The sequence below is a fragment of the Bombyx mandarina genome, chromosome 17 (assembly GCF_030267445.1).
Source record: "Bombyx mandarina strain Sakado chromosome 17, ASM3026744v2".
Lineage (NCBI taxonomy): Eukaryota > Metazoa > Arthropoda > Insecta > Lepidoptera > Bombycidae > Bombyx > Bombyx mandarina.
In genome coordinates, this window is record NC_143223.1 from 12,027,799 (window position 1) to 12,049,959 (window position 22,161).

The 22,161-nt window shown below is 37.3% G+C and overlaps 2 protein-coding genes across 2 annotated transcripts in view; one reads left to right on the forward strand and one right to left on the reverse strand.

The window, feature by feature from the left end:
* The window catches only part of ckn (CRK like proto-oncogene, adaptor protein), a 331,376-nt gene that overhangs the window by 58,392 nt on the left and 250,823 nt on the right, over positions 1-22,161 (forward strand). The gene's annotated exons all lie outside the window — the stretch shown is intronic.
* LOC149501156 (uncharacterized) lies at positions 3,465-4,606 on the reverse strand. The gene is made up of 3 exons (XM_089734097.1): positions 4,457-4,606; positions 4,111-4,218; positions 3,465-3,818 (listed from the first exon to the last, which is right to left on the reverse strand). The coding sequence occupies exons 1-3, from the start codon at positions 4,511-4,513 to the stop codon at positions 3,465-3,467; spliced, it is 519 nt and encodes a 172-aa protein (XP_089590223.1). The 5' UTR covers positions 4,514-4,606.

The following is a 22,161-nucleotide window of genomic DNA, read 5'->3' on the forward strand; positions in this document are numbered from 1 at the left end:
TTTGTAAGAAATGTTGTCTTAGATGTTTGAGTTTTCAAATTATTAATTGATATAACACCTTTCCACTATTTTCTTCAGATTTCGCGAGTCGTAAACATAATTAAAAGTACTTGTCACAGTTTTGGTAAAATACTCGAAACATGGTATTCGCAATATAATGCAATAGTGAAAAAACAAGAGAGATCAAACAATAGTACTAGTTATAAATAAAATACCTCTGAATAAAAAAATTATCGCATATGATTGTGAAAAATTCATTATTTATCCTATACCTATATTTTGAGAGTTATCTTGTTTAATGGTGTTTGGATCTTACAGATATTTATTGTCAAAGATAATAAATATAATTGAACATCAAAATCCGTAATAGCATGACGTAAATACAACATAACCCGGAAAATTCATAACCATTGTGGCGTTACATTGTCTACCCTTAGTGACGTCATAACCCTTCACTATTGTAGATTCTAATTAAATCCTTCTTAATAGACATGGTGCGAGCCTTTAATTGGATTTTAAGGTGCAAAGGAGCGTTTGATTGAAAATGAAAGGGTGGCGGGCGGGTCTAGAAAGAAAGAAAAAAGGTATTTTCCGTAGAATGTTTCAGAGGTTAATTAACAGGTATTAAACGTGGGCATCCTTGATAATTACAGGTTCGTCATTAATGAAGGGAAGGACGTCGGTTTTTCGGTTTAACAGTCCGTTATGGACGTGTGGTCGACATGGGCATAATCAAGAAGGGTTATAGGTAGGGTTGTAAAAACTTCCACGCGGAAGCTGTCAATTCAAATAATTGCGAATTTAGATAAAAGTAGATTTAAGTTTCCGACGCTCTAATGGCATGTGAATAAATAGAAGGCTTACAAGGAAATTGGTTTATTGTTGTCTTCGTATCTTCAAGATAGACGAAAAGTATTTTTGTTATTGCCTTGTATTGTTGAACGAGCTGATAATTCATTTGGTGTTAAATGACTACCGAAGCGCATAGACATTGCAGCGAGAATGCCGCTGTCTATGTTAGAACACAAGGACGGCCTTGCAATTGTATTGTATAATAGTTGACAGATCCTTTAAACAGCATGAAAGCTTCTTAACAAAAATAAAATAGGACGATAGCGCCTATCCGTGTATGCCGCAATGCATAAGACCGCCAATAGATAATTACGCATAGGTATTTACGGATTTTTCGGGTTTTATTTTTTTTAAACACAATATTAATTCCTTCTGTGTGAAAGTTATTCTATCATCTATTAAGTACGTATTCCGTATTAGAATTTTTAGGCTATTGCATAGATTTTATCGCGGTCTTTGAGCGCGGCGACCGAATCAAGAAATTCCGTAACGAAAACATAAGTCTGCCCATCTCTCTCTCGCGCGGTCTAACTTATGAGTTTGAAGGGGACAGTTAATGTTTCGCTTTAGTTAATGTTTACAAATATAGCGTGGTCTTATTTTATTATTGTTTTAGTATTCAATTATTACTTTCTAATTATAATTGCATAAATTGATTAAAAATGCTATGCAACAGCTTTACCGTGACAGTCCCCAAGTGCCACACGTGTTTTTATTTTTTATTTCTCAATGAAATCGCCCGACTTTTTCTCAGGCACGTCTCAGTTGAATCGACTTAAATCTGTCGTTCGAAAACCCGCCTACATCAATAATAAACAACACATTCAATCATCATTTAGTTCGACACACAGAAACCGCAGTATGAAGTTTTCACAGCACACATTGTGAACGCTGTTTGTAAGATGAAAGAGCTCCCAAAAACCGCAAATTTCAATACGGAAGCTTCGAACGGCTAAATGATTAAGGGCCGTAATATCAATCGTAGTTTAAACTAGAGAACACAGTTTAATCTGTCCTTTTCGTTTCTTTTGTAATATCAATGACAGATCATCGACCCAACACAGTTTAAACTATCAATAAGTTTAAACCTTCCCAGAGGGGCGATTAAACCTTCCTTCATGGTTTAGATGTCATCTAATGTCATTGTAAATAACGTTAAAAGATTTTGTATTTGGGTGCTTTTGATATTAACCAGTGATATGGAATATTACAATAGTGATTCAGATTCAGATATCGATGATTTAAATTATTTATATATATATTATAGTAGACCGTACGTTATTCGTACAAGAAACAATCAATGGTATGAGTGGGACGATATAGAATTCATACGGCGTTTTCGTGTTTCCAAAACATCAGCACAAGCTATTTTATGTGAAATTGAAAACCAAATTCGTCATCCTACTTCACGGTAAATATTATTTTAATTATATAAAAATCGAATACTTAATAAATTGCTTTCCAAATGAATACGTAAATTACCAAAAAAAAATATTTAACCTGTGTATACCTACTGTACTTATACATTTTGGACATGTAGAAGTTCAGTAGGTAAACACATGCTATATAATAGTTGTATATTTCTGTATTTCATTGCATGTTTGTAATTGCTTGTCATAACTAACTCATTATATTGATTTTTATTATTTCAGGAACAATGCATTGTCCCCAATGAACCAACTCCTGCTTACACTAAGATTCTATGCAACTGGAAGTATGCAAATAACAGCTGGAGATTTCAGTGGAGTACACCAAACTACAGCAGGAAAAACAATTAAAAGAGTAACAAAAGCTATTGCAGCCAACAGATTTAACCATCTTAAACTTCATCTTTCGCCAATTGAACTGCAACAAAATCAAACTGGCTTTTATTCTATTGCTAGATTTCCTTGTGTATATGGTGCTCTAGACTGTACACATATTCGTTTACAATCCCCAGGAGGGCAAAATTCAGAGCATTATAGAAATAGGAAGGGATACTTTTCATTAAATGTCCAAGCAGTATGTACATCCAACCTAAAATTTTTGGATGTTGTTGCTAGGTGGCCTGGTGCTAGTCATGACAGTACTATTTTTGGTAACAGTCGTTTGTGTGCTGTTTTCGAATCAGGACAAATGGGACAAAATATTCTTCTTGGTGATGCTGGGTATGCATTGAAAAACTATTTATTAACACCACTTCAGAATCCAGTGACATCAGCAGAAAAACTTTATAATGAGTCTCATATTCGCACTAGAAATTGTATAGAAAGGTGCTTTGGAATATGGAAAAGACGCTTTCCTGTGTTATCAATTGGTATGAGAGTAAATCTAGAGTTAGTCCAAGACATTATTGTTGCCTGTGCAGTTTTGCATAATATATGCATAAATAACGGAGATAGAATTCCAAGTTTAGACATAGACATAGAAAATTCAATAGATTTGTCTAGCCACCCAATAAATGTTGATAACGGAAATAGTGATAACAACAATCATTTAAAAAGACAATTGTTAATAAATAGTTATTTTAGTATGTTACATTAAATAAACAGATCTTGCATTATAAAAACTGAAATAGTTTAATTATTGTAATAATTTTACAAATAAAACAACTTTTACATAGTGTTTATTTTTTATTTATTTAATTCCTTTTTCTTCAACAATATTTCTAACATTAACAAGTCGCATCTCAATTCATGTTCTTTTTTTTCCTGTTGGGCTTTGTCCCTTATTTGTTCACATCTAAGTTCATGTTCTATTTTATCTTGTTTTCCTTTTTCTTCCAAGTGTTTTAGTTGAGCAATAGCTAGATCCTTTTTTTTTTGTGACAAGTCACCATAATTTTCCATTGTGCTCTTCAAACTCTCTGGATTTTTTCGTAACGGTGTTGACTGTTTTTTTTTCAGAATAAATCGATTGGGGGTACATTCTGAATAACTGATAGAAACTGGAGCTGTGTCTTGGCTGTGCAACTTAAATTTGTCCATCTAAAATAAAGCAAATGTTATAATTTTGACTTGGGACAGGTTATGGGTATACTGTCCATTCTCATGAATGGGAAGCTCAAGGCCAGCAGTGAGATATTTGTGGGATATTAGTATATTAATTCATAGAAAATAATTAGTATACAAAATAACAAATAGGGAATGTACTTGCATGTAGCCTGGCACCAGATTATCTACATTAATTTTAATTTGTAGTTTATTTTTAGTATTTAATTTATTTCAGTTTTTTTTTAATTAGAAGTTTAAATAGATAACAAATAACTATTAAACCAACCATGTTCACACTGCAGTCATCAGTCGGTAGACTATTTTCCTTTCCGGGATTATCTTCTACTTCACTACTCACTGGAAGTTTTATAATTGTTTCTTTACATTCTGGTATCTAAAAAAAAGCATGTGATATATAATAAACATTGATTGAGAAAATACTTTGTAGTATTTTGACCTAGTTACATTTAGTTTTTCATAATTATAGTTGATTAATCTATATTAGCCCAGTATATAATTTATGCAAAGTTTGCCTAAAACCAGATAAGGATTCAAAATGTAAAGAACCTTTAGAATACTCAAAATATTGAAGTAGGTATTAATATTATTACTTTTAATATGTAGAAATGTACCTTATCACAATCAAATCGTGGAGACAATCCTTCCACACTTGGCCCAGCAAGCTCCATTATTATTTCCTCTTCCTGAGTTAGATTTAAAGCCTGCGATGGTCCAGGGCCACCTCCAGTGCAATAAAGGCTTCTTTTATGGTTACTATATTTTCGTTTTAAGGTATTTTTTAAATTTTCGTATTTAGCCCGCAGAGTTTTCGCGTCTCTTAGGCACATTCCAGAAGAGCTATTGAAATCTTCTGCGAGCTTTTTCCATGTTCCTTCTTTTAATTGATTGTTTACAACGTTTGTTGTTTTGTTTTCTAACACATTCGAATATCTTTTTACTAACGTCGTTAAAAGTTCCGTTTCGGCAGTCGTAAAATTCGCAACTCTTTTCTTATTTTCACTCATTTTGTTGCTTATATTAATAAATATATTTTATCAACACAATTTTAAAAATCCCGATCAGTACGGTACCTACTATGTTTAAAATTGGAATAATTCTTTTTAACGTCACTGTCACGTATAATTATTGCCTTATTATTAAAAATGATTAAAAGAATGAATGGATAGTGAACGAAACTGATAATATTGCCATGAAAAAAGCACTGATCGAAGTTTAGTTGATCTCTCCACATTTTCGAATTGATATTACGACACAGGTTTAAGCCATCGATCAACTTTTTCCGTAGATTACGAACTCCATAGTTTAAACTACGATTGATATTACGGCCCTTAGGCGTCTCAGCGGGGTCAACGTCCTCGTACGTCATATTTAGGGTTGCCATTCGAATCGGTTCAATGTTGAGGGTTAACAATTTTCATTAATTAAATTTCAAAGCGAATGTAATTTTTTCAACTAGGAAAAATAATTTCTCCCACCATGTATAAGATTTCGCAATTTTATGATCTTCAGGACAACTTTTTTATTCCGAGTTATTTATTCCACCCATAGAAATAAACAACCTTTAAATGGTTTGGAAAGGTATTTTTTTATATCCAATTTACAAACGGTTTCCAAGTTTTCACTATTTTAATTATAGTAAAACTATGTTGTTAAATTCTTGATTGTTAATTTTCTTGAAGCACGTTTACTGCATATTGATAACTGAATAATGAACAACTTCACTAATTAAGCCAGTAAGTAATACCGCTGTTGTTTTGTGAGCTCGTAAATTTATAATGATTTGTAGGGGGGACTTCAGGATTTATGAGCGGGTTGCCAGCCTAAACAGACTTTTTTCTTGATGATTACTAGTTAAAATTTCTCGTTTCGTTTTTATGCGGTTACGAGTCACTCTTTGTTTTATTAAATTGTATTCTTAAAATTTTATGAAGCAATGTTTTTTTTGAAATGAGGTGATGAATATTTTATAAAAGGTTTGATGATTGGATGAATAAAACTTTAGGTATAGAGTTCAATATTTAGTTAATAGTAAGTTATAATCAATATATATTATGATCAATAATAATATTATATTATATAATTAATTTCCATCTACGTTTTCAACAATAAAGTTAAAACAATCTAGTGAAAACTAAGTTTACTAAATATACAGATCTTGATATTAATATATACACGAACCAAGATTTCAGGAAGATCCTCAAATCTGCGGAGCACACTACAAATCCAGTGGCACTCAAATTTATTTATGAAGTCGATAACACGCAGTAAATCATAGTAGGTCTGTTCGGAAACCGAATTTTTCCCATTTTCGGCATTCGTATTTATGTGTTAGCACTATATTTCTTGTAGCGACCGGCGGTCCTGCGTCAAACCACCATCGATTTTCCACTTTCTGGCTTCATTCCAATCTCTTTCCCTTTGCCTAATATATTTGCTGGTCTTCCTTCACACAGCGCTTAGTTTTGCGAATATTAAAGAACGACTTTTTTGTCGATAAATCACATAAATCGCTGACATGCGCATTTGAATAGCTCCTGGTCATTGCGATCTATAAGGATAATTTTATTAATGTGGGTGAAATCGGCTATGTGGAATTGACTAAAAGCTAAATTTTCTTGTTTCGATACACTGGTTAACACGGATTCAGTTCTCGACGAATCCGTTGCTTGCGACGAAGGGCTCTGCGAGTAAATTAACCCACAGACACAGCCTACTGAGTTTCTCGCCGGATCTTCTCAGTGGGTCGCGTTTCCGATCCAGTGGTAGATTCAGCGAAGCACTGCTCGTGCTAGGGTTAGTGTCAACAACGTCGTCAGGTTTGAGCTTCGTGAGCTCACCTACTCGTTCTGCGAATCTAATAAAACCCTTCGGGGTTACTATATAGAATAGATAGGAAAAAAATGGTTTTGTTAACTATTTTGGTAACACTAAAACGAATCCTCTTTATACGTATATAAAAAGTCGATATGTGTATGTTTCCTATATGTAGACTCCGAATGGTTGGTCCGATATCGATGAAATTTTTAGAAAATCTTTTTATTGACTTAACGGGTTTTTTTTATTTATTTTTTTTATTGCCCTTGTAGGCAGACGAGCATACGGCCCACCTGATGGTTAGTGGTTACCGTCGCCCATGGACTTCAGCAATGCCAGGGGCAGAGCCAAGCCGCTGCCTACCGCTTAATACTCTCCACAAGCCTCGTTTGAAGAAGGACATGTCATAGCAGGTAGCAGTGGTATAATAAAGGTGAATTTTCTATCCTCAGACTTCAAAGTTTCATTGTCTTAAGAAGCCTAAATCGTTGCTTTCGTTCCGATTAACATCCATATAGTCTTGAAGTATAAAACCGATCTTACGCAGTATGGATATTGCATAACATAAGTATTCTTCAGAATTGTGTTTGTCATGGTTTCTCACAAATACTTGTGGGCCGCTTTTGTCAGGGATACACAGGGTAATGGCCGAATGAGGAAATAAAAATAATTCTACACGGTGCGCTTTTTTTTTGATGGCCTGTGATGAATTTGTGTCAGTGTTTTTCGTGTTCCTTCTGTGTTATTCTTTTGTTCATGATCGAATATTTTTCTTCGTTCTAGTTTTGTATTGTTCGGTTGTATTTTTATGGAATAAGGCTACGAATGCTCGTGTCTCAGTTACATATTTAACATATTCAACGTTACAAGTGTTTGGTTAAAATATATATGTTTTTTCTACAAATGTACTTCAGCTATTTTTAAATAACTTGATTTATCACCTCAAGCTATATCTTAAGACGTGATCGGAGTTGCTTCGTCATATTTTGCGTCATCTATATCTGGCAATCCATCACGAAACGAAATCTAGCTGTCAACATTCGGTAGATCTACCCCATATGTATTTCTTTTTCGCACTCAATAAACAGGTAGATAAATGGAGGTATGCGTGGTCCCTAACAAAAATGTACGATTTATTTTGGGGAAGTTGTCGGCGATGGAACGAAACAAAACCGGGAAAACTTTCCGAAAGTGCGGTCAAATCATAGCCCTCTTGGGAGACTAGTTGCAGGGACTTTCTTATGGGTCCGAAATCACCTTCGTCTGTGGTACATACTCGAGAGTCAGCGGGGCGATTCTGTTTCACGAAAATGAGTTTCAATTATTATTGGTTTTGTTTTATATTTTCGTTATTCCATAGAAATTTTTAGTTGAGAATTGAAACGATACCTCTCGGAATCAGTAGTTGCTATTCGTCAAAAGATTTTATCCATAACCAATTCGAAGGTTCTTAAGCCTTTTTTAAAACGGTAGTGCTTTTGATTTGTCTACGTTTGGATCATTGTCCGTAATCCTTTTTATCATCGCACCTCCCGCCATCGGAGCAGAGTTCATCCATATTATCTGGAACCGCTGCGTTCATCGACAGTGCGTTTCCAGAGATATTTTTTGCCACGTACCATCCGGTTATGGAATTAGCTCCCCTCCACGGTGTTTCCCGAGCGCTATGACATGTCCTTCTTTAAAAGAGGCTTTTGGAGAGTATTAAGCGGTAGGCAGCGGCTTGGCTTTGCCCCTAGCATTGCTGAAGTCCATGGGCGACGGTTACCATCAGGTGGGCCGTATGCTCGTCTGCCTACAAGGGCAATAAAAAAAAATTCTCGTGAAAGTATAAGAAGCTCGGTTTATCAAACGATGGAGCTATCATTATCTTCAAATTCCATATGTATCAATTGTTCTAAGTAAGCACGTAGCTGGACTAATAATAGACATCCTAGCTGTTTCTATTGTAAAGCAGTAACGCGTTTGAACTGTAATATAATGCAACTGGCGAATAAATTAGCTAGTAAATATTCGGCTATGGTAAATGTGAAAAGTAAATATATGCATGACGTGTTGTCTATGGGCCCCGCATTGGCTTAATGCTGGATAAGCCGTGACCTCCTTTCGCGTTTTAGTACATTAAAACGTAATCTTAATTTGCATCAATATAACTACTACGAATTGTCTGAAATTCGAACCAAAACCCTTTTGATTTAACTAGATTTATTCCAAACTTAATTATAAGACGTCTTTAACCGTAACATCTTATTAGACTAGACTTAGTAATTTTTCGATTAACAGATTAATTGAGACTCCACATTAACGAGACCGGTGGCAGATTCGTTTTCATTACACAGTCTACCTACCGCGAAATCAATCAATCATATCTAAAGTTTAAAAGTCCATCAAATTTAAAGTTAAAATTTAGAAACTTCAAATTGTCGAACGAAATATTGCACGTTTTGGTCTTTCAAAACGAAACCGTTGTCTTTGTCTTTTATCGTAATAGTTTATTCATCAAAAAATACCGTTGATTTTTTTTAGATGTACAGGAAATCTTACGCTGCTAGCAAATCCCACCTCTCCCGGATGAGCCCGTGCTCGCCCACCTCTTCTGGTGAAACTGGAGGCCTCCGGGCCACCAGTAATCCTTACTTCCTAAAAAAGGCCTTACTGTTAATATTGCCTGCAGATTCGTGGTAGAGGTCGCATTAGTAACACTGTTCTACCACTACACATGGTGCTAAGACCGGAACGCACTTATCTATTCGTATAGGCTCACAATACTTTCTATCACGACTACCACAGCTTGTATGTTCAGAGTTCAGGCACGCCACTTCTAAATCCTAAAAAGGGTCGAAAACATACAAAATTTCCATTTCTAACATCAAATAAAATAAGTACCTTTTAAAACAACCGAGCTTTTGAAAAATAGTAATTCACTTTTGTCTGTTCAGCTTAAATATAATTAATTAACAAAGGTGAAAAGAAAAGACGAAGATTTAGGTGATTAATTGAAGATAGGGAATTTTACGTTTAATCTTATTTACAATTAAACTGAATAAATTTAAGGAACTTGAAATAGCAGCGCGACTGATGTACTGGATTTTGGAAGTTGCAAATAACTTGCGACAGTTACCTTGCCATTTTTTTCGTTATTTGCTTACTCTGCAGGTATCTCTCTCTCTCTCTCTCTCTCTCTCTCTCTGAAGGTATTTAATATCTTAAAATTAAATCACAAAAACGTCGACAATGATATCACTAGCTCTCCTCCCTTAAAACAATGTAAACCTTAAATTAATCTCACCTGTATCTAAAGGTTATTTATGTCATGAAATCGTAGAGTTTAATTGTTATTACGTTAATATTTTCATTCTTTAACGTCGTATAATAAACAAAACGAAAAACATATCCTGCCTTAGGCAACTTTATCTCACCAATTACGCGACCCGCAGTTTCAAAGCAAATTGAATTTTAAACGTAATCCAATAAGATTTAATATCAGAAGCTTCATTTGAGTTCGTTATAACTGGGTGCACTGCTTGGCTAATTTATTTTGCATTTCGCTTTATCGTATGCAAACTAGATACGTCTTCAAGAGATGACTTTATTAAATTTACAACGAAATGATATTGTTACTTGACTTAGTAAGTTACGCCGGAGGTAACACCAGCTTAATAACTGTAGTATTGGATTTAATAATAGTGATATAAAACCAATTTTCTTCAAGTTCATTACTAGGCAAGGTAGAAGAAGCATTCTAAGATTAATTTTGATAATTACTTATTTAAGATCGTATTGTTAACTCGCGCGGGTAAATTCCACAATCTCGTCTATTTCGGAAGACGCATTCAGAGAGATTAAAGTTAAGTAATATGCACAGCGTCGAAAAAGGCATCGGAAGTAAAAAATTCCTTTCTTGACAAGGGTTCCGCGTTCGGCTAGGTTTATTTTAAATATTGTTATAAGAAGTGCCCAGAAGTGCACAGAAGTGTAATTCATTAGAAGTAAAAGTTTAATTTAAAGATTAATATAAGTTCATGTAAAATTACGAATATATATATGTATATGTATATATAGATACAGATACCTTTAGGTGTTCACTGTAGTAAAATGATAATATTTTAAACCTATCAAACTATAATTACAAGTTTTACCTATCGTAAATAAACATGGGTCAGTATTGTAACTTAACAGAAATGTTAACATGTTTTACGCTTCTATTGAGATCAAGGCATATGTTAAATAAGCGTAAGATGTTCGAACTTTAAGCAGTTATATATCAATACGACAAATCAATCAGGCTCGTTGGCCAAGTGTAGTGAACACGATGCTATTGCCAAATTGGTAATTTTTTGTAACAGGGTCGAATTTGGAAACAAAATGTGATACGATAAAGGAGATTTTTGATAATCAAGTCTAATTTGCGAGCATAACTAGAATATCTCACACAGATGGTTCAGTAACAGCAGGAGTGAAGACTCCAATCAATTCACTGTCGACAATAAAGTGCCGTGCTAATATCGGGAGGAGTTGTAAAACAAATTCATTAAAAATATGACGTCTCCGGTAGTGAAAAGTATTATACATTGGTTGTTGATTGTTCTTTAAATTCCACATTTTCATCACAGATGATTAAATTCGATAAGTAACCCCGTTAGAAATATGTTTTTTTTAAACCTCATGTGATTATCAATACTATTAAATGTGGAACAAAAAAATACTACTCGCTTGATCCCGACAACACACTACGACAAAACAAAAACCACATAATAAAACTTTCTAATTACGATCAAGAATACAAAGAATCTGATTCTTACGTAATTTCGTTTTGGGTGAGTAGAAACGTTCTGATTAAAATTTAGATTAAAAGTTCCTTGTTGACCATTGAAAAGAGAACTACGTCCGAAAACATTTTTTTTTATTGCTTAGATGGGTGTTCGAGCTCACAGCCCACCTGGTGCTAAGTGGTTAATGGAGCCAATAGACATCTACAAATGCGCCACCCACCTTGAGATATAAGTTCTAAGGTCTCAGTATAGTTACAACGACTGCCCCACCCTTCAAACCGAAAGGCATTACTGCTTCACGGCAGAAATAGGCAGGGTGGTGGTACCTACTCGTGCGGACTCACAAGAGGTCCTACCACCAGTAAAGTACTACCTTCTAGCTAGCTAGCCAACTTTAAGACGTCCGTTTAACTTCGAAATTTTTTCCGATATCAAGGAAGGATAACAGCGTAATCATTTTACTGCTTTGACCAAAAAACCTGATATAGACTTAAAAAGTTATTTAATTTTTATTTCGGTTTCTTAATTTATTTTTTTAGTTGATTGGATTTACTGTTGGATTTACCGATTCTATTGAATTCTATTGAAAAGCCATTAATATTATTAAAGCACATTCTTGACGGAGTCGAACCTTATATCACAACTTACTTAAATTCGAAGGGTATGGGAATAATTACTTAGATATAATTAATATATTATATAGATCCATCATAGCTTATATTTCTGAAAAACCCGCAGTGTAAATTTCACAAAATTTGAGGATCACCTAATGCGTTCGTGAATTTGATACGTTTTAGTTCGGAACTAACGATATAAATATGTATTATTATCATCATCATCATTCTCCTGCCCTTCGCCCAGTCACCTGGGGTCGGCGCAACATGTTTTCTCCTACCATACTCCTCTATCATATACCATACCATATACCATTTCTTCGCTCAATCCCCTCGTACAAATATCGTCTTTCACGCAATCTATCCATTTCTTTTTAGGTCTGTCTCTTCCTCTATATCCTTCCACATGCATAGTTAACACTCTCTTACCAGCCTCATTTTCATTTCGTCTCATCACATATCCATACCATCCCAAACGCGCACTTAGCTTCTCTGTCACAGATGCTACTTTCAGACTTCCTCTAATATATTCATTGCGTATTCTGTCCATTCTTGTTACTCCACACATCCATCACAACATTAGCATCTCCGTTGCACTTTTTTTTTTTTTTTTTATTGCCTTTGTAGACAGACGGGCATACGGCCCACCTGATGGTGAGTGGTTACCGTCGCCCATGGACTTCAGCAATGCCAGGGGCAGAGCCAAGCCGCTGCCTACCGCTTAATACTCTCCATAAGCCTCGTTTGAAGAAGGACATGTCATAGCGCTCGGGAAACACCAAGGCATGCAATCGCCTTTCAACTATATTATAAATATGTATTATGTATTATATTCAGTAATATTGAATACTATATTTTTATATGCAGAACGTTTCTCGTGTACAAGGTATGAAGTCTTATAAAACTTTAAAGCCATAAGATTTTCGAGCACAAGTACATCGGTCGGTAGCGGGTTATCGGGCCAGTAATTGCGGGGTCCGGCCGTATCTCTGGAACTTGGTCGCGGAACTTTCTCATTAAAGCCGGGCCCGACTTTAGAGTAATGTTTTCACGGGCCCCAACGACGGATCGACCTGTCCGCTTCGAATGTGGAATGTATTTACGATAAGAGCACGTGGATGTTGTATTGGCGTGTATTTTATTTATATTGCGATGAGAAAAGAAAGTAGGCGGGCAGTTTTAGAGACAGGGCACGTACGGTTGTGTTTTTCTGAGTTTTATTTAATAGGGCGTGTGTACTAAGTGCCCACAATCGGTAGTCTGGTCGTGTTGTATTATTAACAACACCAGTTACAATAGCATTCCGGAGCGATGTCCGCTTGCTTCTCATTTGCTCCATAAATAAAGATTTCTGTCATAAATAAAGATATCTGTACTGTTCGTGTATGCTTTTTTTTTTTTTTTTTTTTTTTTCCACAGGAGAAAATCGCCGGATCCCCACCCGCACGGCAGGTGGGGTATGTGGGAGTCGAACCTCACTAAAAACTCCTGCCGCTCACAGCCGGCGCCCTACCCCGGACCGGGTGGGAACCCAGTCGGAGTTATTGAGACGGCGGGACAGGGTTTACGCAGAGCACATTACATCCATCCCGCCGTCCCCCAGACGCCGGACCGGCGGCCGCCAGCAACATGACCGCCGGTTCCCTCGGTCGACGGGCCAAGAGCCCGATTGATAGCGCCGCGCTACACCTTCCCCCGGAGCGGTCGGGGGAACGCGACCTACCACGCTGCCCCACGCCTAAGCTCCTCCCCGCACAAAGCGGGTGGAGCCCGAAGCTCTTAGGGGGCCGGGTTACGGACGGGACCCCGGTCCCGACCCCCTGCTCGGCGGCGGCGGGTTTCTGCGTAGTGAGGAGAGCTTTGCCTCACTCGCCCCGCCGCCTCCTTCTGCGAGATGGTGCACTCGCAGAAGTCGAGCATAGCCTTCCAAGACTCGTCGCCGCCAAGCATCGACGCCACGACGCCAGGCAGCGACAAGTCCGGTCCTATCTTTGCGACAAGGACACGGCGCTGCACCTCCCAAGCGGGGCAGACAGCGAGCGTATGCTCCGCCGTGTCCAGGTCGTGTCCACAATGGTGGCACCTCGTCGTCGGCTCAGCTCCTATCCGGTGCAGGTACTTTCCAAAGCATCCGTGCCCAGTCAGCACCTGCACCAGACGGAAGGTGAGGCGTCCTCGGCCACGATTCACCCAGTCATAAAAGACCGGGCAAACCGCCTCGACGGTCCGTAGACCCCACGTGGGGTTGGCCAACCGCCTCGACCACGATTCGAGCACGGACCGCCGAGAATGGGCCTTCCGCGCCCGCAGCTCACTTTTGGAGGGACGCGCCACGCCCAGAGCACGAAGTTCACTGCGCCACCGATAGTCGGCAGCGAGCGACTCCGCCTCCAGCTCCCATGGCGGCGTCCCCGCCAACACACACGCCGCCTCGAATGAGACGGTGCGATATCCACGGATGACCCTGATAGCAACGGTGCGCTGCGGCCGGCGCAGGAACCGAGCCATAGTAGCCCGATTGCGCGGCTCAGCCCATACAGGCGCACCGTACAGGGCCATCGATCGCACCACCCCAGCGTAGAGGCGGCGTACAACCTGATCCGGCCCCCCGATATTCGGGAGCAGTCGGTTCAAAGAACCGGCTGTCCTCATTAATCGAGGGACCAGCTCCGCAAAGTGAGCACGAAAAGCCCACCGGCCGTCCAACACGAGGCCGAGGTACCTTAACTGCACCTCGACCCCTATCCGGACGCCCCCAACCACGATGTGGGCGTCGACAGGTGGCGCTCTCCGCGGCCCGTGAAACCACAAGGCCTCGGATTTACTGAGCGCCACGTCGAGGCCCAGTCTCTTGATCCTCCCGACGACGAGGGCCACTCCCGCTGTGGCGAGACGGGCACTCTCTATAATCATCCCCCCGGGCCACGACCAACGTGTCGTCCGCGTAACAAATAACGCGGAGACCCGGGAGTTCGTGTATGCTAGTGAAAGATAGCTCGCGAAGAAAGATTTTTCTTTTTTTTTTGGCGTATATCTCTAGACGAACTTACAGCTCTCGGTCTTTATTAGTTTTCGCCCATAAATTTCATTTTTATTTACTTATAATAAATCAACATTAATCTATACTAATATTATAAAAGAAAGATTTGTTTGTTTGTTTGTATTGAATAGGCTCCGAAACGACTGAACTGATTTGAAAAATTCTTTCACTGTTTGGAAGCTACATTATTCCCGAGTGACATAGGCTATAATCTTTCTTGGAAAAAATTAGGGATCCTTACTAAAACTCCAATAATGTAACCCAAGGTGTAAAAAAAACTACCTAAAATATTTTTTACATCGCGTGCCCTGCGAAAACTATTGATGATAGAATAAAATAATGTACTACGACTTTGTAGAACACATTATTATTTACAAAAGGTGTCGCGACAGCATATGTCTAACTATTATAGTTATGCCACAATGAGTTCTTTATTTAAAAAAATAAAGAACGTCAAATATCGTTGAAATTTTTGTTAAAGACCCGAGCGGAGCCGGAACGGGCCGCTTGTATACTATAAGTCTGAACAGTATTTAGAGAGATGAAGCCAAAGAGCCGAATTCACTCTTTCTATAGGTAATGAATGTTTCGGTACAGTAACTGGTAGGCTAATTATATCTACCTCTCCCGATATTAATAGTTTATTGAGAACATTAAGGCTTGAGTGTAGATTTCACTGCTTTTCATTCAAAATGTTTTTCTTGTACGGACCATGGTCAATTAAGAATTAAAGACACAAACCTACGCACCTACTCCTGTATCAATGTTTCTTATTAGCCCTTTGACTGCCATGCCGGTCACCGGTGCCCTACGCGGCGCACTGAAGTAATTATGTCGATTTCTGATACTAAGGCGCCTGGATTGCATAACTTTGCCTTCGTTTTTTTTTAATGTATGTTTTAGGAATAGATTCATTCTCAGTATCTTCGGATTCGTCTTTCTCAGATGTAGATGTTCCGGTGTCTCAGTAACGTCATCATCATAGTCGGTTGCTCTTGGCAGAGCAGTCGTGGTCATTTTGGAATTCTTGTTTAAACTTTGCCTTAAAAGATGTTTTCCATAGTTTGCGAACTGAGGTTTGGCGCACGCACTCGTTAAGTGGGGTTCCAGTAAGGTCTTTCACCTGATCAGTTCAGCGCATGGGGATTCGTCCACGAGATCTCTTACCATTTACCCTACCCTGAACAACAAGTTTCTCGATAGACTCTGCTGGCCGTCGCGATACGTGTCCAAAATATCGAACAATCCTGGATTCCACTGTTGACGACAACCATTGAGGGATATTTAGTTATTTTAGGATCGAGGCATTGGTGCGATGCTCAGTCCAAGATTTACAGAGCATCCTTCTCCAGCACCACATTTCTAATGCATCGATCCTTCGCAGTAATGTAAATCGATATAATTCAGTGCACCACGTAGGGAACCGGTGACCACCATGTAGGTACATGGCAGTCAAAGGCTTAATATTACTGAACTATTTAATTTCTTGATAAAAAATTACAGGGAAAAAGTAACGTTTTATTATCTTTTAAAGTTAATATTGATAGAATAGTAAAGACAAATACTTACTGTTCGGAGTGCCCAATTCATTGTACATTATCGTGAAACTCAAACAGAGGTTTCTAAGTTGTACAAAAGTTTTTATTTTTATTTTTTACGTTTAGTAATCTTACTTTATGCGAGCACAGTACTGTTTCGTGAGAGAACAGTCGTAAATAAATGTTGTATCGTAACGAATGCTCACTATTTTTGGGTCACCTAAACGCGTTAGACGGTGGGTGTAAGTTAAGGTAGACAGAGAGAGAACAAGTTAATTTTCCAATTGGTTATCTTTGTTCCGATTGGCTTTGTTTGGAAACTGAGCTTAGAAGCACTCCACTTTTGACCGGTTACCGAAGTCCGTATAAATCAGAAACTGAATTCATTATAAACTAGCGACCCGCCCTCGCTTCGCTTCGGTAACATTAAAACACACATGAAACAAAAAAAATATAAAAAAAAAAATAAAAAAAGTAGCCTATGTTCATCAGGGACAATGTCGGCTTCTAATGGAAAAAGAATTTTTCAAATCGGTCCAGTAGTTTCGGAGCCTATTCGAAACAAACAAACAAACAAATCTTTCCTCTTTATAATATTATTAATATAGATATATATTAAACTAGCGACCCGCCCTCGCTTCGCTTCGGAAACATTAAATTTTATTATTGATAGCTGAGTCCCGCGATGCTACCCGCGGTTATTGTTGTACCGCGGGTGACGTCACGGGGTGAAGCTAGTCTAAAAAAAGATAGCTTAAGTTACTCCTTATATCATCAGCTACCTATCAGTGAAAGCCTCGTCAAAATCGGTCCAGCCGTTCCAGAAATTAGTCGGAACTAACAGACAGACAGACAGACAAAAAATTATAAAAAATGTTATTTTGGTGTATGTACCCTATATATAATCATAATTGCATGTAGTAAAAAGCGGTTATTTCAATATTACAAACAGACACTCCAATTTTATGTATATTTATAGATGAAGGTAAATGGGAATTAAATAATTATTTACTAGTAACGACCGACGAATTGAAGTCGACTCTAATTGATTAAAATCGAGATTACCATTTCTGAGCGCATTAGTCGTGTTAGGTCATTTGAAAAATTGCATAGCCTTCTTGACTTCTTTCTTTCTTCAAAAATCATGACTATAGCTTATGATCAATAATGCTCACGATGATTTAAAGCCATATAAATGCTTAGTCAAAGTTACCACTTAATACTCCAAGGATACTTAAAGCTCCAGTAACCACTTAATACCAGGTGGGCTAAGAGCTCGTCCAACCATATAAGCAATAAAAAAAAAAAAAAAATGCAATTAATATGAAATCTAATTATAAAAGTATGATAGACATTAAAATTCGGTAGGTTTATTGAAAAAAAAAAAGTCTGCAATGATGTATAAGGTTTCGAGCCCATAGACATCTACAACGTAAATGCGCCACCCACCTTGAGATATAAGCTCTAAGGTCTCAAGTATAGTTACAACGGCTACCCCACCCTTCAAATCGAAACGCATTACTGCTTCACGCCAGAAATAGGCGGGGTGGTGGTACCTACCCGTGCGGACTCACAAGACTCGCCAGTAAAAAAAAACACAAGTTCTAAGTTTCCGTTTTTTTAATCAATTATCTCAATTAATCTAAATACAACTATAAATTACTCAGTTGCGTTATGGCTATCAAATTAAATTACACTTATCACTCGTGCGGGCTCCTTATTTGCATATATATATTTTTAAACGGCACGCTCAGACAGCGAAAGTATACATGATCGATGGTTTGATCACCGAAGATATTACTTTATATGCCCATACCTAAGCGGAATTAATGGAGTCCGGCCGACGTCTTGTCTTTTTTTTAAAATAAATACAATATAAATCGTTCTTGAATATGATCAATAGTGTACAACAAGTGCACACTCAGTATTGACCCTTGATTACATTAAATTATTATTGTATATCTTACAAGCGGCCCGCTCCGGCTCCGCTCGGGTCTTTAACAAAATTTTCAACGATATTTGACGTTGTTTTATTTTTTTAAATAAAATAACACTTATTGCGGAATAACTATAATATGTAGTTACACATATGCTGTCGCGACACTTTTTCTAAATAGGGATACTAATTTTTTTTTTAAAAAGATTATAGTCTATGTCACTCAGGAATAATGTAGCTTCCAAACAGTGAAATAATTGTTCAAATCGGTTCAGTAGTTTCGGAGCCTATTCAATACAAACAAACAAACAAATCTTTCCTCTTTATAATATTAGTATGGATAGTGTTGATTAGTTGATTACGTGAAAACTATGAATTAAAACGAAGACATGTCTTATCAGTTTAACATGCGTTTATTGACTGAGTAAGTATTTTGTATGTATGTAACTCAAGTTTTGAACGTCATTTTCACAGACTTCAAGAAGTTTAATTTACTTGAAAATTTGCAGACACTTCAAGGACCGATGCCAATACAATAATTTTATAACTTCGTTCTGATATCTTGATCTGGAATAAGAGGAGACAAAAAATTAAATTAATTGTTAGCTCGGCGTGTTTTATTAATTTTCAATTTATATAAGTGTATTTTAATTTAAAATCTAAATGATATCAAAAACAAGAAGCATACGTAGTTTAAGAGATAAAACGAAGTATCCATAGTGATAATTGCGTACAATTCGAAAGGTCACATGCTGTTCCAAAACAATTTAGATAAATCTCAAAGTCGTTCGCGTTGTTATTTAAATGGACTTCAATCCACTATTAGCACCAAAAAAACCAACGAAGATAAGATTGAAACACGGGAGCCTAATTTAATTCCCTAATTATATGAAACTAGAGGTCCCGCAGTAGTCGAAATTCAACTATAATTAATTGGAATTGTAAGTTTGTACACTATTATGATTGTATTTTATACTTCTATAATCACAAATTTCGTCAAAACTACACTATAAAAAATATTAACAAAGACAAACAATATTTAATCTATTCTCAATTTGACAACAGACGTCAAGAACAAGTTTGACAATAAATAGTATGCATGCTTGTGTGCATCAAATACATGGTATGTAGTGTGTGTAATGTTTTCTTTATTGATTTAATGTATCTTTTATGCATTATTTAAAAAAATTATTAGCATTGTGCACTTCTTCTCTATATTCTCTTTAAGTGTGGAAAATTTCATACTCCTCCGTCCGCGCAATTTTCGTAAAAAAGGGGTACAAAATCTTTTGCTTGTTTAATACGTGAATTAATATATAGATAAATGAATTATAAACTGTAGTATCAATTACTAGCCTGACAATAAATTGAATAACGCTAACTGTACTAAATCATCTCGTATTATCTGAGCCGTTGTGCAAATAAGCAATTTGCAGATGTGTAGTTGGCTTGTAGTCTTGGTTCAAGCGAGTAGCGATAAGTGTCCTATTAAAAATTATTACTTACCAAGTTAAACTTGTTTTCTCGTCTGTTCGAATATAATTTTTGTACCACACACAAAATTACACCAACACCAAAACCACCTAAAATTTTTAACTGGTGGTAGGAGGACCTCTTGTGAGTCCGCGCGGGTGGTTACCACCACCCTGCCTATTTCTGCCGTGAAGCAGTAATGCGTTTCTGTTTGAAGGGTGGGGCAGCCGTTGTAACTATACTTGAGACCTTGGAACCTATATCTCAAGGTGGGTGGCCCATTTACGTCGTAGATGTCTATGGGCTCCAGTAACCACTTAACACCAGTTCACAGCCCAACTCGTCCACCCATCTAAGCAATAAAATAAAAATACGACATCAATGTGAGAAGTACTATATCCGTTGTTTACAATAACGTAATTTGTAAACTATTTTTTGAGTTTCACTTTGTAAGATAGATTAATTGAATTTCACGATTTCTTTCAAGAATTGAATGGTACTTGTAGAAAGAAAGACTTGACGCACTAAGAATGGAGTATCTTGCTGGAAATGAATTATTTTGGATGGTGTTTGTGCAATTTCTCTGTCTGACAGAGAGTTTTGTGCAAATTGAAATTGATGAGCAGTTGAAAGTTTTGGTACTATCTTTATGTCGGTGGCGGCATTCTCGCATAAACACAACCCACTGAGTTTCTCGCCGGATCTTCTCAGTGGGTCGCGATTCCGATCCGGTGGTAGATTCTGCGAAGCACTGCTCTTGCTAGGGCTTGCTAGTGCAAATTTTCTCAGGTTGAGTCCGTGAGCTCACCTACCCGTCCGCACGTAGCTGGAATAGCTTTGGAATAGCTGGAATAGCTCTAAGGAGCTAGTGACATAAGGGCTACTAGTGAATATGTAGTTAGCTACCATGCCAAGGTACCAGAGATTTTCACGAAACAAAATGATATACAAGATAATCAAATCCAAATACTCTCTTTTATATCGTTCCCTCACTACTGAGGATCGCGACCACATGCGACGTACTTCCAATGTGCTCGATCATAGGTGGCATGGACTGCATGGTACAGACTACCACCGAGAGCTTCTCTTGCTAGATCTGACCATCTGGCTGGTGTTCTGCCCACGGCGCGCTTGCCCTCTATGCGACCCGTAATTATGAGCTTCTCTAATTCATGTCTGGGAGGCCGCATGATGTGTCCGAAGAACCTCATAACACGTTCCCGGCAGATGGAAGAGAGCCTTTTTCGGATGTCTAATCCAAATACTAATTCATGTTAATATTTCTTGTATCTATTTATTTTAAAATACGCACTGGTCGCAGGTTTCAGGGATGTGTGCTCTGATGTTAAGAAATGCGATAATAAATGAGTGATCATCTCAAAATTAACCATTCACTACGTTATATTACTATTTTGTATATGTATACAAAACGTACTTAATATGGTATTCATATCTCAATTTTGTCCGCGTACCATTGCAGAAGTAAAGAAGGAATTCGATTTTTAATAACAGTCTTTAAATATTTTGATTTATTTTATGGTAGACATTTGCGTAAATCACGATAAGTTATGGGGCGCTGACAATAATTGGATAGCACCGTTTATGGTCCGCACTGCTTCGTGTGCTCATTGTGAGAAACAGTTGACTGTTATTGATATTACTGTAATAGTAATAGGTAATACATAGCTCAAATTAGAATATTAGACTGTTTTTTGAACAGAAAATAACCAGGCATGAGAATTAACAATAAAGAAACATTTTACCTAATTAATTACCTTAGTAGTAGTTTTATTTTTCCAACTGGGAAGGCACAGGTGTCATACCATACGGCCTAATCTTTTATATATTTTTTATTTATGAAAAATGATAATATGAAATTACATGAAGTTGATTAATATGAAACATGGCATGAAATAAAATGAAAACGAAATGGAATGAATTGAAATGAGATGAGATGATATGGGTTGAAATATAATCTCAGTAAAATGGTGGTCATTTACTGAGACTTTTTCAGTGGACTTTTTGGAGGATCCTGAGAAGTTACGCTCAGCGGCTTTGTTTCATTTTCCCACATTTGTGCACTTTCACAGATCCTAAACAGTTAATAAACCACCGTTATTACACATTTA

Bases quoted from the DNA above. Each gene is read 5' to 3' on its own strand.
- LOC149501156 (XM_089734097.1), bottom strand. From the start codon at position 4,513: ATGGAGCTTGCTGGGCCAAGTGTGGAAGGATTGTCTCCACGATTTGAT. The intron at 4,219-4,456 runs GTACATTTCTAC...GCTTTTTTTTAG, and splicing joins CACGATTTGATTGTGATAAG to ATACCAGAATGTAAAGAAAC. The intron at 3,819-4,110 runs GTTGGTTTAATA...GCTTTATTTTAG, and splicing joins ATGACTGCAGTGTGAACATG to ATGGACAAATTTAAGTTGCA.